The sequence below is a fragment of the Danio aesculapii genome, chromosome 17 (assembly GCF_903798145.1).
Source record: "Danio aesculapii chromosome 17, fDanAes4.1, whole genome shotgun sequence".
NCBI classification, from domain to species: domain Eukaryota; kingdom Metazoa; phylum Chordata; class Actinopteri; order Cypriniformes; family Danionidae; genus Danio; species Danio aesculapii.
This window is the reverse complement of record NC_079451.1, coordinates 17,043,665-17,061,155: the sequence shown is the minus strand read 5'-3', so window position 1 is coordinate 17,061,155 and position 17,491 is coordinate 17,043,665. Positions and strand designations below refer to the sequence as shown.

Sequence of the window (17,491 nt, the reverse complement as noted above, 5' to 3'; positions counted from 1 at the left end):
CTTTGACTTAATTATCTTTAAATCTTACTGAGGTGAAATGCATCCATAAATGAGATGGTGTGTGTTGGCACTGTTCTGTAAAAGGGCATGTGATTGATGAATGTGCAGGATAGACCAGCCTAGCCTCACGAGGAAACGTAGTTATTTTACATTTTGTCAGTTTTGTTTTTAAGTAGTGGCACCCAACCCTGCCCTTAAACCCAACCATCATTGGGGGATGAGCAAATCAATCTAAATTGTACAAATATACATTCACCGGCCACTTTATTAGATACACCTGTGTTTGTTAACGCAAATTTCTAATCAGCCAATCACATTGCAGAAACTCAACGCATTTAGGCATGTAGACATGGTCAAGACGATCTGCTGCAGTTCAAACTGAGCATCAGAATGAGGAAGAAAGGTGAATTAAGTCACTTTGAATATGGCATGTTTTTTTTTGCTCTGAACGCACAACATATCGAACCTTGAGGCGAATCGGCTACAGCAGTAGAAGACCACACCGGGTGCCACTCCTGTCAGCTAAGAACAGAAAACTGAGTTTACACAGGCTTACCAAAATTAAACAATGGAATATTGGAAAAACATTGCCTAGTCTGATGAGTCTCGATTTCTGCTGTGACAGTCAGATGGTAAGGTCAGAATTTGGCATCAACAACATGAAAGCATGGATCCATCCTGCCTTGTATCAATGGTTCAGGCTGATGGTGGTGGTGTAATGGTGTGGGAGATATTTTCTTGGCACACTTTGGGCCCATTAATACCAACTGAGCATCGTGTCAACGCCACAGCCAACCTGAGTATTGTTTTTGAGCATGTCCATCCCATTATGATCACAGTGTACCCTTCTTCTGATGGCTACCTCCAGCAGGATAACGCACCATGTCATAAAACCTGAATCATTTCAAACTGGTTTCTTGAAAATGACAATGAGTTGTACTCAAATGGCCTCCACAGTCACTAGACCTCAATCCAATAGAGCACCTTTGGGATGTGGTGGAATGGGAGATTCGCATCATGGATGTGCAGCCAGAAAATCTGCGGGAACTGTGTGATGCTACAGTATCATGTCAATTTGGACCACAGTTTCTGAGGAATATTTCCAGTACCTTGTTGAATCTATGCCATGAAGGATTAAGGCAGTTCTGAAGGCAAAAGGGGATCCAACCCGGTACTAAAAAGAATTACATAAATTAATACTGTTCTATTATACAGGACATTTTTGTCTCTCCATAATTGCATGTAAATTACCATCAATGACTTCGTTATTCCAATAAAACAACAGATTGTGACAGTTTAAGTCTATGCTGTCCATCCCAACAGATTCACAAGTTATTTCAGCAGCAGATCCACCAGACCAGTTCAAGCTGATAATAACGTTGAATTGCTTGAGTCTATTGCAGTGACTCATTTATTTATTTCCTGAATCCCAAAGTGTTCCTGGCACACTCGCTTTGGAAAATTATTTTGCACATATGCAGCTTTTGTACACGAGGCAACTGGGACTTATCCTGCGAAATATCTGACTCAATCAGATGTGAACCCAGCTGAGGTCACCTACTGCCATGAGCCAGTCTCATGTCTGCATTACCGAGCTTGGCCATAATAACTGCTTCCTCATCCACAGCTGATGGGCAGCAACAATGCAGCTTTTGATATCACTGATAGGCAATGATGGCTGACTAATAGAGAAAACACTGTAATGTTTTATTAAGAGGCTGCATTTAGGCAACTCTCACATTTCAGAGAAAAAAAACCCTTAACACTTGCTTTTTGCAAAAACGATCTCCTCTGCGATAACACAGTTTGGAATTGGTATTCAGCAGTAACTGATATCTTGAAGTAAACAATATACGAATGGAAAAGTTGATTGTCATTCATTATTCATCAGTTGCCATGGCAATAAGTTCCAGAGTTAAACCGTCTGTTGCCATACTGCCTTTTGTAATTAAATTGGAAAATGGAGCTTTGCATCTCAAAACTCACAGCTTTAAGTGCTCTGGAACACATTTACCGCATCAGAAGTATGAGTTTGGGGGGGTTGAAAGGTCAAATAAGGCTGTATCATGCTTAAAATAGAGCATGCTTCTCTGTGCAGCTCATCTATGGGTTCGATCACATTAGCAGAGCTACAGTAGTCGATGTCTTCATGGACATTCCCGTAACACACAATTGCAGTCAGGTGGATTAAATGTGACAGCCAGGAAGTGTTGCTAAATTTTCAATACAACCAGGTCAAGCTATCAACCAATCGAAGTGTAACACCTTATTGTTTTTCATGAACAAATGTTATCAAAACGCATTTGAGGTTATTGCTACAGAAGGGCAACACAATTAATTGTATATTAACTTATTTAATTAAATGATGATCAGTTAACTAAATAATTAATTATTTTATTTAATTATTTATTCGTCAGTTAAATAATTTAAATCAGTGTTTCTCAACCATGTTGCTGGAGGACCAATAACACTACATGTTTTAGAGGTGTTGTTTCATGTTTCACACACCTTACAGGTCTTTCAGTCTCTGCTAATAAGCTGATGATCTGAATCAGATTGTTTGGTTAAGGAGACATGAACAATGTGCAGAGCTGGTGGTCCTTAAGGAACGTGGTTGAGAAATACTGTTTTAAATCACAATTTCTACTTCTCTTAGATTAAACAGAATTATTAAAAGAAAATGCAAAAATAATAATAATAAGAAGAAATGCTTGACAATACTGTTATTTTGCACTGATAACAAATCTTCTAGTTTCGTACATGGGGACGCTAGATGTCAACGTCAATCCTTCAATCAGAAAAACAAAAAAACTTGGGATTATTAGAGGTTTTATCATAAATGTTACTGTTTTAGAGTATCTTATATTTTAACAAAAAATTTTACATAAAACTTTTCTCACAGGAAAATAAAAACTATTTATTGTGATTGTTCTTCCCAAAATTGTATCGTTCATTTCAAAAATAAGTTAATCATTGAACTTTTTCTTGTTCTCTATAGTTGAATAATAATAATAATAATAATAATAATATAGTGCTTTTCTGGACATATTGCACACCATACACCAGCTGACTGGTGGAAAGGAGACAGAGTTATGCTGCAAATTATTATATGGTTAGGAGGCCAAGAGGGAAAGAATGTGGCCAGGATGCCAGGGTTTCAACCCTACTCTTTTCGAAGGACATCCTGATATTTTTAATGACCTCAGAAAGACAGCACTCATTTAGCAGTAGAGTCCCCATCAATATACTGGGGCATTAGGACCCACACAGACCACAGTTTGAGCACCCCCTACTGGTCTCACTAACACCACTTTCAGCACCAACCTCGGTTTCCCATGCGGTCTCCCATCCATGTACTGATCGGGCACAGTCCTGCTTAGCTTCAGTCAGCTACCATCTGAGAGTTGCAGAGAGCTAGCTGCTGGTTCTGTTTTTTTTTATTCCAAGATTAGTCCTTCAATTACTGCCTAGTAACCCTATACATACACAATCTGTCTCCATTGGCGACTTGAACGAGCTTAGTTTTTCACTAGCCTGACACACTTAAGCTATTTCATAGGGGTAGTACTATGTTTGCATTATTATTATTGTTATTATTATTATCTATTGTGCTTGCTACTGCTGCTGCTGGGTCAACACAACCTTCGGCTGAACTGTAGCATCTGTGGGCTACTGTAAACAATAGAAATAAAGCCTATCAGAGAAAAGTCAGAGTCTGTTTTTTGTTAGCTATATAAGCCATCACTGATTTAACTTTCTAAAGGGTGAACACTGAAAGTTGTATTTCAGAAAGAGTATGGCATGGAAAGACATGTCCTCATTTTGAGAGTGTCATTCCGACTGCTGTGCATAACACTTTTATCTTATCTCTGTTCTACTGTTCTTGTGTGAAGTTGCATAACCTTACGTTGCATACAGTGCATGGGGTCATTAACATTACTGTTTAAATATATATATCGCACATGCTGTTTTTCATTTTAAAGTGCATAGAATAGTTTTTCTAAAACGCAGAATGAGGCTTCATGTTAGATGGAGGACAGATGGAGTTGCTTTAAATACTCTTTCAAGCACATAGTCGAATCCAGCTCTAAGATAACACTCTTCAGATAAGAAGTGTCCCATTTGTAAACACAGAGCCATTCTCACATCTACAAGACATTCTCGAAAGTATACAGTATGTGCCTATCAAATGATCATAACAACAGCACACATTCTTGGCTAAAACAGTCAACAGACAAATCAAGAGGCCTGTGGAAAATATAGATGGATTAATTGCTCAATTGTGTTCTAAAACTAAAATTCATGGTCATATTAAAATGTCATTGAATTTTGGATTAATAAATCCAATGTATGCAGTGCAGTTTAGCTGTAAAGAAGTTGTTATATCACTCAATTACTGTTTAAATTCAGTTTAAAATATTTTTATTAACACCAAACCTGATGATATATTTGTATTAAATAAGAAAAAGCAGAATGTAAATTTAAAAGAGAAATGTTTTATGAATTTATTTGATCAGTCATGCTTTTTGATGATCAATATCTAGAAGAAAGAAATATAAATAAAATAGATGTTTCTTGAATTCATTTAATCAGTTATGATTTTGACGATTGATATCTAGAAGAAAAGAAAAGGGAAACACAATATGGGAGAGAAAACATAAAATAAAACACGTCATATGCCTGTCACAGCCTGCTACACAAAATAACAACGACAGAATTTTGCACAATGTAAAACTTTGAATAAATCATTTAATAGTAACCTTGTTTGAATTAGGATCTGGATTCAGTATATTAATGAATGTGGTGGAGTGTTGACAAATACTAGAGGGATGACACAGGCACTGCGATATGTAAACACTTGCAGTTAGCAACATGTGGTGTTGTCAAAGCTTCGCAGCCACTAGTTACATGAACAGACCAATGGGAGTAAAGAGTTTTTCTTGTTTTCCTGCAAACTGACTGGAAACTCTTATAAAAAGCTGCAAAAATATTCTGTAGGTGTGAAGAAACCAAACTAGTACTCTCACAGAAAGATGCTAACTTTAACATGTTCCTTAACTAATACTGACATTTATGATTTCTCAGCGTGTTTAGTCTGTCATACACTTCTTGTGTATAATCTCCTCCATCCATCATGCTTTTAAGGCAAGTACTGTAAAATATCAATAACTAAATAATTCATTATAATTTGCATAATGACATATTCATGAGCTAATCCTCTCTCTCTCTCTCTCTCTCTCTCTCTCTCTCTCTCTCTCTCTCTCTCTCTCTCTCTCTCTCTCTCTCTCTCTCTCTCTCTCTCTCTCTCTCTGTGGTAAAAAAACCCTAGTATGTCAGCTCACATGTGATTTTCACTGCATATGTCATTATGCGGTAAGACACAGGTAGTGCATACTTCATGCTCAGAACCATTTGTCCAGGCTGTTAATAACAGGTAATAATGTTGTAAATACTGTATAGAAATCCATTCATTTTTGCTTCCCAGTTGTTTTAAATGTTGTTTGGGTCTCAAAGTGATGGCGCCCATTAGGCATGGGACGATAACTTGTTTCAAGGTTTACCACGGTTTGAAAAAGTCAAGGCTTTAAAACCGCCAGTTTTCTGTTCCGTTTCTAAAGGTATATGTACATTTTGTTTTTGTTTTTTTACATTTTTCTTCACAACTATTTTATTTCGTTTTTTAGTGCAACAGTCTCTCCAGCAGAAAAGGAACATCTACATTACAAGCTACTGGTCCAAAGTATTTTAAATGTTTAATGTAATTATCTTCAATGGGGGGGGAGTTGTTGTTTTTTACTCAGACATTTTAAAATTACTTATTTTAGTAATCACAGTAATAATCACAATACCGTTATACCGTGAAGTCGTGAGATATTTTTATACAAGGTTATCATACGGTCAGAATCTTATACCGGCCCATGCCTAGCACCCACTGCATTTCATTATATGGATACCAGCTAAAATCTACTGAAGAAACAAGTCACCTACATCTTGGATGGCCTGAGGATGTGTGAGTTAACAGGAGTCGGTCATGTTTGGGGGAGCTATGCCTTTGAAAAGGAACTTATTGTGTGGAATCGATGCACTAGCATTTTGTTAACAAACATAATTTAAATATAATTAAGCACTTTTTTGTTATAAAATAATATAACATAAGATAATATAATACAACACAATATAAAAACCCATAATATAACATAGTATAATAATTATGCAACAATTATAACATATGCCAGAGATTTATTCCGCCGTGGCGATCCCTAATTAATTAGGGACTAAGCCGAAGGATAGCAAGTAATATAATATAAAATAATATAACATATAATATAATATCATATGATATAATATAAAAGTTCAAGTCTTCACCTTCTCACAGTTGATTCCAACCAACTGTCAAAACAAATTTACACCCTTACACAAACCCCTTACCATGACACGTTAACAGATACAATTTAAAATTCAACAATTCAGTGCAACAGATCAAACATACAGCTTTTCCAACCCATGGAACCAGTTCAGTCTGTCCAAAATACTACACAGTCCCCAAAAGATTTTTAAAAAGCATGGGAAATCTTTATAACTCAAAGCTACTGTCTTTCCATGGGTTGTTAATGTCAAAACTTAACCTACTATCAAACTTTAAAACATAACCCCGATCCTACACTACCTACAGAGCACCAACACCTGAACTAAAACACATCCACTCATTAAAAAACACCAAGAATGAGCCATTTCAGATATTTGCATCATCTGACCGGACGGGCCAAGTGTCCCATGATCCCGAAACATAGTGTACCGCTACCTAGGCAGTTTTTTGGGGCACCACAGCAGCATTTTTCGCACATCAAGATGGCAAGAATTGCTATCTTCCTAGGGAGCACAATACAATATAAAAGCCAGTCAGCCTGAATGTGACAGTAAATATGTACCTACATAATAAAAGCAAACAGCCATATTTAGACATCAAACGGGTAAACAAATCTACACGGGGGCTGCACATCCAGGAAGAAAGTGGAGATTCGCCCGTTATAGCTAAACGCAGATCGTGAAGCGTTGCTAAATAAAATAAAACCGACATTTTTTATCTATACTGACCTGCTGACATTTACATTTGCCTTTAGAAGGATGAACGCTGCACAAATCCTACTGCATTACTCAAAGTCAATATAACGTTAGTGTCGTGTACTGTGGATTAGAAAACACTGTAGTTTAAAACGGACACGTTTAGCGTAGCCATCTAAAACTGCAAGAGGGTTTTACCTTTTGTGTTCATGTAGTTTTGCAGGCAGATATAAGAATCAGCTGATCTGTCGGACGCGCTGCGAAGACGCCATTAGTCGGAGTATTTCCTAGTGCTGTGCTGTACAGACAGCCTGTATGTCTATATATGCGGTGTGCGTGCGTGTGTGCGTTTGTGTGAAAAGGGAAAGTGCAGTTCTAGCGCCCTCTGTTGGGTGTAATACACACAAACTGTCACCGTGCTCTTGAAGAAGATATTTGGAACCCTTTCAAATAAAGAGAGGTGTGTTGAGGTCAGGTCTGTAGCCAGCCTAATGAAAGTAGTGATTCTTTTTTTTCTCAAAAAGTGGACCTTATTCGCCTCGTTTTCTATTAAACTATGAGGTTCAAATACTGCATTTTAGTGACATTTTAAACATAAATTTTTGCTGGATCAGTTTGATAGATGCAACAAAAGTATTCTCTACATTTTTTGTCAAAGTGCTTACAATATTATTTTATCACGAAGTGTTTATTTACAAATGTGCATTTAAACTGTAGGTTATTACAGTTTTATAAATAATGTTATGAGCTTAGAATTTTTCATTTAAAAAAATGTTGAACAAAAAAAAAATGAAAGTATGCTTGCTTTTAAAATACAAATTTATTATCATCCATCATTCAGAAAAGAAAACAAAAACAGTTAGGAACCTGTTAAAACTTGTTTAAAATTAAAAACTGTCGCCTATAGTAGGCATGGGACGATAACCGTTTTCAAGGTATACCGCGGTTTGAAAAAGTCAAGGTTTTAAAACTGCTAAAATTTTCTGTAATACCGTTTCAAAGGTATACTATGTGTAAGATTTGTTATTTACTTTCTTTTTTTAGGACAACAGTATCTCTAGCAGAAAAAAATATCCAAAGATGCCGTTTTAAATTGTAAAGAAATCTGTGTTTTTGAAACTAACAGTCAATGATTGATTTGAATTATTCAGCCTGACATGTTTACTGCTCCAAAATATTAGAAATCTTTTACAAAATAAAATATATTGTGTTCAAAGGGGAAAACGTTTTAGTTTTTTACCCAGACATATGAAAAAAGAAATTATTTTAGAGCAGTAACCGCAATACCGTGAAACCATGATATTTTTATCCAAGGTTATCATATCGTCACTATCTTATACTGGCCTATGCCGTGCCTATAGGCAAATAACAAACGGGCCAGCTCATTTCCTTAGTCAGAATCTGTCCATTTGAATAATTAAACATTACATTTGTCTTAAAGCTGCCTTCTATTGGTTATTTTCACAATTTATGAAGGCATACTGTCAAAAATGGGACAAATGAGCTTGTATAGTAGCTAAATTCTGGACTTTGTCAGTAGAGGGGTGGGTCTTTCGAACCATCTGGACCCCCCCTGGCTACGGGCCTGTTTAAACTCAGTAAAATGTTTTTAACTAAATGTGTAACATATTTATGGATAGAATCTTTAAAAGTGCCTCAAATCAGGAGTACTGGGTAAGTCAAATTTCAGTTACTAATTAAATGACTTCATGGAATTTAGTCAATCAGTAGGCTCCCCTAATACATCAGGCCCATAGCCAGCCTATTGAAAGGGGTGGTTCTTTTTTTCTAAAAAAGTTAACCTTTTTGCAGTTATTCGCCTCATTTTCTGTTAAATTATTAGGTTAAAATACTGCATTTTAGTGACATTTTTTTTTTTGCTGAATTAGCTTGTTTGATAGTGATCATAACCACACCTTTTTAAGCAGCAAAAATACTTACTACATTTTTGTCAAAGTGCTTACCATACTATTTTACCACGAGGTGTTTATTTACAAATGTGAATTTTAAACTACATTATTACAGTTTTACATATAATGTAATGAGATTAGAGTTTTAAATGAACATTTTAAACAAAGAAAAAAATACATTTTTTAAATACAAATTTATTATCATCCATTATTTAACTTGTTTTAAATTAAAAACTGTAGCCTATGGGTAAATAACAAACAGCTCATTTCCTCAGTCAGAATCTGTCCATTTGAATAATTTAAAATAAAATTAGTCTTAAAGCCTTCTTCTATTCGTTATTTTCACATTTTATGAAGACATTCTGTCAAAAATGGGACAAATTAGCTCTTCTAGGTGCCAAATTCTGGACTTGGGGTGTGAGGGGTGGGGGGTTGTGGTTGGTCTTTCGAACAATGTGAACACCCCCTGGCTATGGGCCTGTATTCAAAGGTTGACTATGTTTGGATTACATCTAAATTTTTAAAAGTGCAACAATATGGATTATACAGTAGCACAGTTTCTCTATAGGGTTTAGTTTAGTAAAATCCTTAAATTGTAACACTTAATGATCATTACAAAATACCAAATTAAACATTTATTATTATTACATTAAATTATTATTTATTATTAGTAGTTTATAAATTATCATTATTATTTAATTATAATTTCCCCCCCGTTTTTTGTTTGTGTACTATATGCTAAGTGTTGATGTTTATTGTGTTGTGTCATTCTTGTTATATGTGAAGCACCACTATGTCAGAATTAATTGCCCCATGGGATTTAATAAAGCTTTAAACTAATGTAAGTTTGTTCATTCATTCATTTATTCATTCATTCATTTTCTTTTCGGCTTAGTCCCTTTATTAATCTGGGGTCGCCACAATAGAATGAACCGCCAACTTATCCAGCATATGTTTTACGCACATACACACTCACCCATACACACTCAATCACACACATACACTACGGCAAATTTAGCTTACCCAATTCACCTATAGATGAATTGTCACATGTCTTTGGACTTGTGGGGGAAACCGGGGCACCCGCAGGAAACCCACGCGAACAAGGGGAGAACATGCAAACTCCACACAAAAATGCCAACTGACCCAGCCGTGGCTTGAATCAGCAAGCTTCTTGCTGTGAGGTGATTGTGCTACCCACTGCGCCACCGCGTCGCTGTAAGTTCGTTCAACTTAATTTAAATTTAAAATTATTAAGTTGAGTGTACCTAAATTGTAAATCAAGACTGCTTGAATTAGTTGATATACAAAATATTACTGAAAACAACAAAACAATTGTAATAACACTTTCAGTGAACTAGAAATTTTAAGGCAACCATTGATTGCAATTACAAGCACCTCATTTATTTCTAAACTGCTATTTTTTGCAACTAGTAACATGGTTTTAAAATGACTACTATATTCAATTTTTGACATAAAATTAAGTATATTTTATCTAAAAATTATTTAAAATAATTTAAATGAATAAAAAATTTATAAAAAGGGTAAAAACTAATAATAAGTAATCATGATGTAGTTTGAACATGGAAATGTACTGTATGGCAGGCAGTACTACTGAGCAGAGAGCTTGGGGATCTTTTCAAAATATGGCATTGGCCTATTCTTTGAGCATTTATATGCTTTATTTTATTATTTGAGATGCTTGGACCATTATGTTGGATATAAATTAGCAACAAGATGTCATTTCAAAAAATATTTATTTCCAAAATAAAACAAACAAATATAATATCAAATACAATAAAGTTACATTTTCACAGTAATTATCAAAAAACAAACAAAAAATAAAACACCAGGGTGCACAAAGTAATTTCATTAAATATTACAAATACAGATTTTCCTTTAAAATGGGAATAATTCCTCTACAATTTCCTTTAATGAAATTTCCTTTACATGCAGACTAATGAAATCGTATTTATTTAATAATCAAAGTGCTTACATGCTTTTAAAGTGCACTTAGTCAATGTGAGTTCATTAATTTGTTGTTAATTTTCCTCAGTGATTACATAAAAGCATATTAAGAATAAAAAATAGCAAGTATTGCAAATACTGAAAATAATAAAACATAAATAAATATCCTATTTATATATCTATATTAATAATCTGTATATATGTTTATCAGTGCAATAAAAAAGAGAAATATACTAACATTTATGCACCCATACCAGCTTATGGATCATCTGTAACAATGTTGTACAATTTAAATAAGCAATATTAAATAAGGTCACCATTCCAGTTTCATATCTGCTTTGCTCCACACATATTTTCCACCTCTCATGAGAAACATCTTCTCATCAAAACCGCTGAACTTGATGGCTTCTTCCACACCAACATCCAGAATGGACTTTGATGGATCTTTTCTTCCCTCTCGGCAATCCAAGAAGCGCATCTGTGGCATCAGATATAGAGGTTTTAAAAAAAAATCTATTCACGATGATGATGATGATGATGATGATGAAGCATAGACAGCGTGGTTATTAATAGAGATCAGAGATTATCCAGGGACAGAAAGTCATTTGATGCCTGGAATGAGGCAAATTACTGCCGGCCTTATTATATCCCTATCCATAATCCCTCCATCACTGATATGATGACATAATGCAATTTAAAGGAATCATTTACACTGTAATAATAGTGTAATTTAATATACAGAGAAAAAAATCCAATGACAACATAATCTAATAATAAATAAGGAATCCTTCACACAGTAATGAGAAGAAAACTTAATGGATGCTGCTGAGAAGAAAATATGAACCACTTACATATTCATCAAGAATCAGGTAAGAGTCTCTCATCTGTACAAAGAAAAATAGATGAATAAATAAACAATTTACATCAATTTTACAGTATGCTCTATACTCAAGTCCCTGGCATCCATTTAAGGCTTATTTAAATTCCAAACACAAACTGCACACTTATAAGTCATAAAAGCTTTGGTAATGAATTCAAACTGAAAGTTTATTGCAGTATTACCCATAAATTGAAGCCACTTTATCTTGCAAATTGTGAGCTGCTTTGAAATGCTGATCTGAATTGAGTCAAAGTATGCGCTCTGAGCCTCAAAATTACCTTTTGATTGGACTCTGGAACCAGACACTGGATGCTCTGATGGCGCTCCAGGAAGTCTTGAAATTGCTGATCGCTAATGACAAATTTCTCTGCCTCGCGAAGACTGTTCTCCCCCGCGTTTTCACCTTCAATTAGCAAACACTGGAAGACCTGCGTGAACATTATAATATAGTCTTAAAACCGTGATGAGCGAATGATGGAGAAATGCCAGTCTGTATGCTGAATATGAAACTGGTCTAGTAATTATTTTCATTCTGAAGTTGGTAGGAAATTTGACAAAATGTTACAATGACAGCAGAGGATTATATGTAGTTTAAATTAATTTATATTTTATAAATTAAATGATTTAAGTGTATGGGTGTTTCTCGGTGTTGGGTAGGCATGGGCCGGTATAAGCTTCTGACGATATGATAACCTTGGATAAAAATATCACAGTTTCACAGTATTGTGATTACTGCTCTAAAATATATTCTTTTTAAATTTCTTTGCTAAAAAACAAAAAAAAATTCCTCTTTGAACACAATATATTTTATTTTGTGAAAGATTTCTAATATTTTGGAGCAGTAAACATGTCAGGCTGAACAATCTAAATCAATAATTGACTTCTGCTGTCCTCATTTGTTTTAAAATCACAGATTTATTTACAATTTAAAACGGCATTTTTGGATATTTTTTTTCTGCTGCAGATACTGTTGTCCTGTTAACCAAAAAACTGTTGATGCCAATAGCCTAGTGGTTAAGTGCACCGACATATAGCACCATGGTGCTCATGGCGACCCGAGTTCAATTCCCAGCTTGAGGTTCTTTGCCGACCCTTCCCCTCTCTCTGCTCCCAACTATTTCCTGTCAATTCTCTGCACTATTCTATCCATTACAGGTTAAAAACCCCTAAAAAAATAATTATAAAAAAAAACTTACGCATACCTTAGCAACGGTATTACAACATTTTTTTGCCGGTTTTAAAACCTTGATTTTCCAAACCGTGGTATACTACGAAAATGGTCATTGTCCCGTGTTGGTTTGTGGCTGGAACAGCATCTGTTATGTAAAACATATGCTGGCTAAGTTGGCGGTTTATTCCGTTGTGGTGACCCCTGATTAATAAAGGGACTAAGCTGAAAAGTAAATGAATGAATGAAGAAAGTTAATTGATTTATGTGCATATACAGTATATTCTTTTCTTTTATACTGTATTTTAGGGTTCCGTGATATTGGACAAATCTGACATTGTGATATTTTGTTTTTATACAGTATATTGTGATATGAGTATAATTTCACCAGATGATTAGAATAGCTCTATTCGGAAAGAGTTCATTCATTTAGATCGACGGAGATGATCAAGTCTTTTTCTATGAAGTGAAATTATAATAAATTACAAGCAAAAATAAATAAATAAACTGCTTTATGGTTTTCTGGGGAGTCGAACGGTATTTAATTACCGAAATCAAATGTAAAATAGCACGGTCAGCATTGTATACATAATTAATAATTGTTTAATAATATATTTACCTTTTAAATCTTTAATAAGTATTCTAATCTTGCGATATGACTATTCCAGATGCCCACATTGCGATATCAATGCTCAAACGATATATTGTTCAGCCCTACTGTATATGAGCAATTCCATGCAAATATCAACATTGCCATGAAAATAATCAGGCTTTCACAAAAATACCGAAACCGTTTCTACGTTTTTTTGTGGGTTTGTATTTTACAGAACTGTAAAAATACTCAAAAATGTCTCTGTCAAGGTTTTCAAACAATTATATTTGATTCACCAAAGTCACACAAGTGGCAATTTCACATCTCTCACATCCATATTGGAGAGATATCATTTCCATAACCAAGCTTATTCTCTATAATTGCAAAAATGAACAAATAATAGAACAAATTTTGTTCTATAGTGAACCAACTCTTCTCCTTTTGATTAGCATAGTTTCTATTGGGTTGTGCAGTTCAATTCACAGAATTTCTACAAAGTATGTTGACTGTAAACTCAAAGCATTCTTTTTGATTACATCTACATGGTTTATGCGGGGTCTTAAAAAGTCTTAAAATGCCTTAAATTCCAAAATTTAAATTTTAGGCCGCAAAAAGTCTTAAATTTACTGAAATATTGCCTTGTAGGTCTTAATCTTTTTTATTCATTCATTCATTTTCTTTTTGGCTTAATCCCTTTATTAATCTAGGCTCGCCACGGCGGAATAAACCACCAGTTTATCCAGCATATGTTTTTTACGCAGCGGATACCCTTCCGGCTGCAACCCATCACTGGGAAACATCCATACACATCCATACACACACATTCTCACACACACAATTTAGCTTGCCCAATTCACCTATAGTGGATGTCTTTGGACTTGTGGAGGTAACCGGAGCACCCGGAGGAAACCCACGTGAACACGGGGAGAACATGCAAACTCCACACGGAAATGCCAACTGACTCAGCTGAGACTCGAACCAGCAACCTTCTTGCTGGGAAGCGATTGTGCTACAATATTTTATTTTATTTTATTAATAGAACATACTCTAATATATGCTCTTTCCAGTTTATTTACAATTTAAAATAAGAAAGTAAACATTACAGTACCTTCCAACGTACTGGATTGAGAGCAGTGATCTGCTCGGTCATATCTTCTTCCACATTGTATGTGTTGATGACTGAGTTGATTTTGAAAGCCACCTTATACTCTCGACACCAGTTTCGAACTTTATGTAGATTGTCCAAATGGCTCTTCCTGCCCTGTGCTCGACCTATGAGTTGATTGGTGTCTTCAAAAAAACTGTCACAAGATATTGCCAGGATGTCCAAGTAGTCACCTTTAAAATAAAGATGCAAAATAAACTGGCAATTTAGGAGATGACAAACTCTCTCTCTCTCTCTCTCTCTCTCTCACACACACACACGCACGCACGCACGCACGCACGCACGCACGCACGCACGCACGCACACACACACACACACACACACACACACACACACACACACACTTTCTATAAATACAAACACTTTAGAGAAGTTTAAATGAGACCAGTTTCTGTGAAAATGTTTAAAGAAAGGCATAAAAATATAAATAAGATTTAATTAAATTAAACTGAATATGAATTATATACCCCGTTTTCGTGTGGGTTTCCTCCGGGTGCTCCGGTTTCCCCCACAGTCCAAAGACATATGGTACAGGTGAATTGAGTAAGCTAAATTTCTGTAGTGTATGTGTGTGAATGAGTGTGTGTGGATGTTTCCCAGTGATGGGATGTGGCTGGAAGGGCATCTGCTGCGTAAAAAACATGTGCTGGATAAGTTGGCAGTTCATTCCGCTGTGGCGACCCCTGATTAATAAAGGGAATAAGCCGAAAAGAAAATGAATGAATGAATTATATTAAAAATTATGATGTTTGTGGTCATTCAAATGGTAATCAATGTGCAAAAACATGTTTACTACACATTTCCTATAATACATTGTTTATTTTTCATAAGGGAAATGCAATGCAATGCTTATCTCAAATGACAACTAATTCTTAAATTCGGATATTAAATGGGCTTATTCATTTTAAGTAGTTCTAACTATTTTGGGAAGCTAGCTAAACTCTGTTATGAATTACAATGACGTGAATTATGTATAAAATGTTTGCAAGTAACCTCTGCTGCCCTCTGCTGGTCATGAACGATTCTTACCGTATTTCTGGAACCAGCTTTCTCTGATCAGACTGCCGTTACTAACAATGCTGACGCTCGGCAGCTGCAGCTCCTGCTTACAGTACAGCACCAGCTCTCCCAGAAAACTGCCTTTCTGGTGAACGAAAGGTTCTCCTCCAGAAAAGTTGATTTTTTCCATTCCTATATAATAAAATGTTTAAATATTTATATATATTTTTATAACAAAAAGTACAATAAAGTAAACATTAAATTATGTTCACATAATTTGCCTGATATATGGCACTAGAATGTCAAGAAAAGAAAGAAAGAAAAAAAGAAAAGAAAGAAAACATTAAAGTTAACATTAAAGCTTGTACCCTGACTTCGCCAAATCCATATTGGATTAAATTAAAAATAATATTAATAGTGTATGCAAATTAGCACCCTATTTGCATAGGCTATTCAAAAAAGCTTGAAAAGTTTGCAAATCATAATGTAATCATTCAACTGGGGAAATATAGCTATAATTATAACTTATATATAGATTATCTTAATTTTAATTGATTTATTTTTTTACACTTGCACTTTTAAGAGACGTTTACCTGCTTCTTTCAGCAATCGTAAGCCTCGCTTTGCTTCTTCAATAGGCAGGACGAAAGACGTCTTCGCAGTGTGGAAACAAAAGCCGCATTTGTAGTTGCACTGCCGGGTGAAATGGTAGTTTACACTGCTTGGAGTTGTGAACGGAGCTCTGGATCCCTCTTTCTGCTTAGTGGTGCGACTCTCCGGGCGACTGATCCTTCTAGCTGGAGTTTGTTGCACATGTGCGCCAGGAACCTGCATGGACAGCCATCTCAACAGCGCTAAAAAGAAACTTTGGACGTTCTTTACACAAAGCTGCATCAACAGTCTTGCAAAGCCAAGTTGGTTTGATGTCACCATGATGAAGATGTGTAGATTCTGACGCCCGGAGAACACACGCCTCTTTTATACGGGACGGGCAGTGTCAAGTTACCACTCTGATAAGTTTCTTTTCTTGCTTGGAAGGACGGAAAACGAAAGATAAACACTATCAGCTGATAACATGCAGGCGGAGAGTTTCATTTCTCTTATTGACACTTGATGCATTTTATTTTCTTTATACCATAGGCTATCTCAAAGCATGCAGGCCATATATAAATTATATGCATGGTTCTTTTATATTAATATAGGCCTACAATATTTGGTTCTTGTCTCATCATCTTGAACAGTGATATAGTAACAACAAAACAAACAAAATAACAACAACATTAATAATTGTAATATTTTATAATAATAATTATTATTATTATCATTATTATAATTTAGACTATAATATTTTATAATATAATTTTATTATTATTATTATTATTATTATTATTATTATTATTATTATTGTTTAGACGACAATCATATTTTATAATATTTTATTATTATTATCATCATTATTATTGTTGTTATAATTATTTAGACTTTAATAATATATTATATTATTATTGTTATTATTATTACATATATATATATATATATATATATATATATATATATATATATATATATATATATATATATATATATATATATATTTTTTTTTTTTTTCTAATTAGTCATTTGGGACTAAACTAGTAAACAACTTTATACTACTACTAATAATTATTATATTATTTTCAATTAGTCATTTGAGACAACTGAGTTGCATTTTGCCCCATTTTAAAATCTTCTGGATATTTGTTGAAAC

The 17,491-nt window shown here is 34.7% G+C and overlaps 2 protein-coding genes across 3 annotated transcripts in view; both read right to left on the bottom strand.

Annotated features, from left to right (window-relative positions):
* The window catches only part of rnf144aa (ring finger protein 144aa), an 86,849-nt gene extending 79,482 nt beyond the window's left edge, over nucleotides 1-7,367 (bottom strand). For both annotated transcript variants that reach the window (XM_056476665.1, XM_056476664.1), the window contains exon 1: nucleotides 7,261-7,367. Coding sequence is in view for 1 of the 2 variants with exons in the window: in XM_056476664.1 (XP_056332639.1) it covers nucleotides 7,261-7,273 (13 nt within the window). In the remaining variant the exon portion in view is untranslated. The remainder of the gene's footprint in view (nucleotides 1-7,260) is intronic.
* Nucleotides 7,368-10,712: 3,345 nt separating this feature from the next.
* rsad2 (radical S-adenosyl methionine domain containing 2) lies at nucleotides 10,713-16,744 on the bottom strand. The gene is made up of 6 exons (XM_056477043.1): nucleotides 16,338-16,744; nucleotides 15,775-15,936; nucleotides 14,689-14,918; nucleotides 12,099-12,248; nucleotides 11,792-11,824; nucleotides 10,713-11,418 (listed from the first exon to the last, which is right to left on the bottom strand). Exons 1-6 carry the CDS (start codon nucleotides 16,675-16,677, stop codon nucleotides 11,254-11,256), a joined length of 1,080 nt encoding a protein of 359 aa, XP_056333018.1. The 5' UTR covers nucleotides 16,678-16,744; the 3' UTR covers nucleotides 10,713-11,253.
* Between the last annotated feature and the right edge of the window lie 747 nt (nucleotides 16,745-17,491).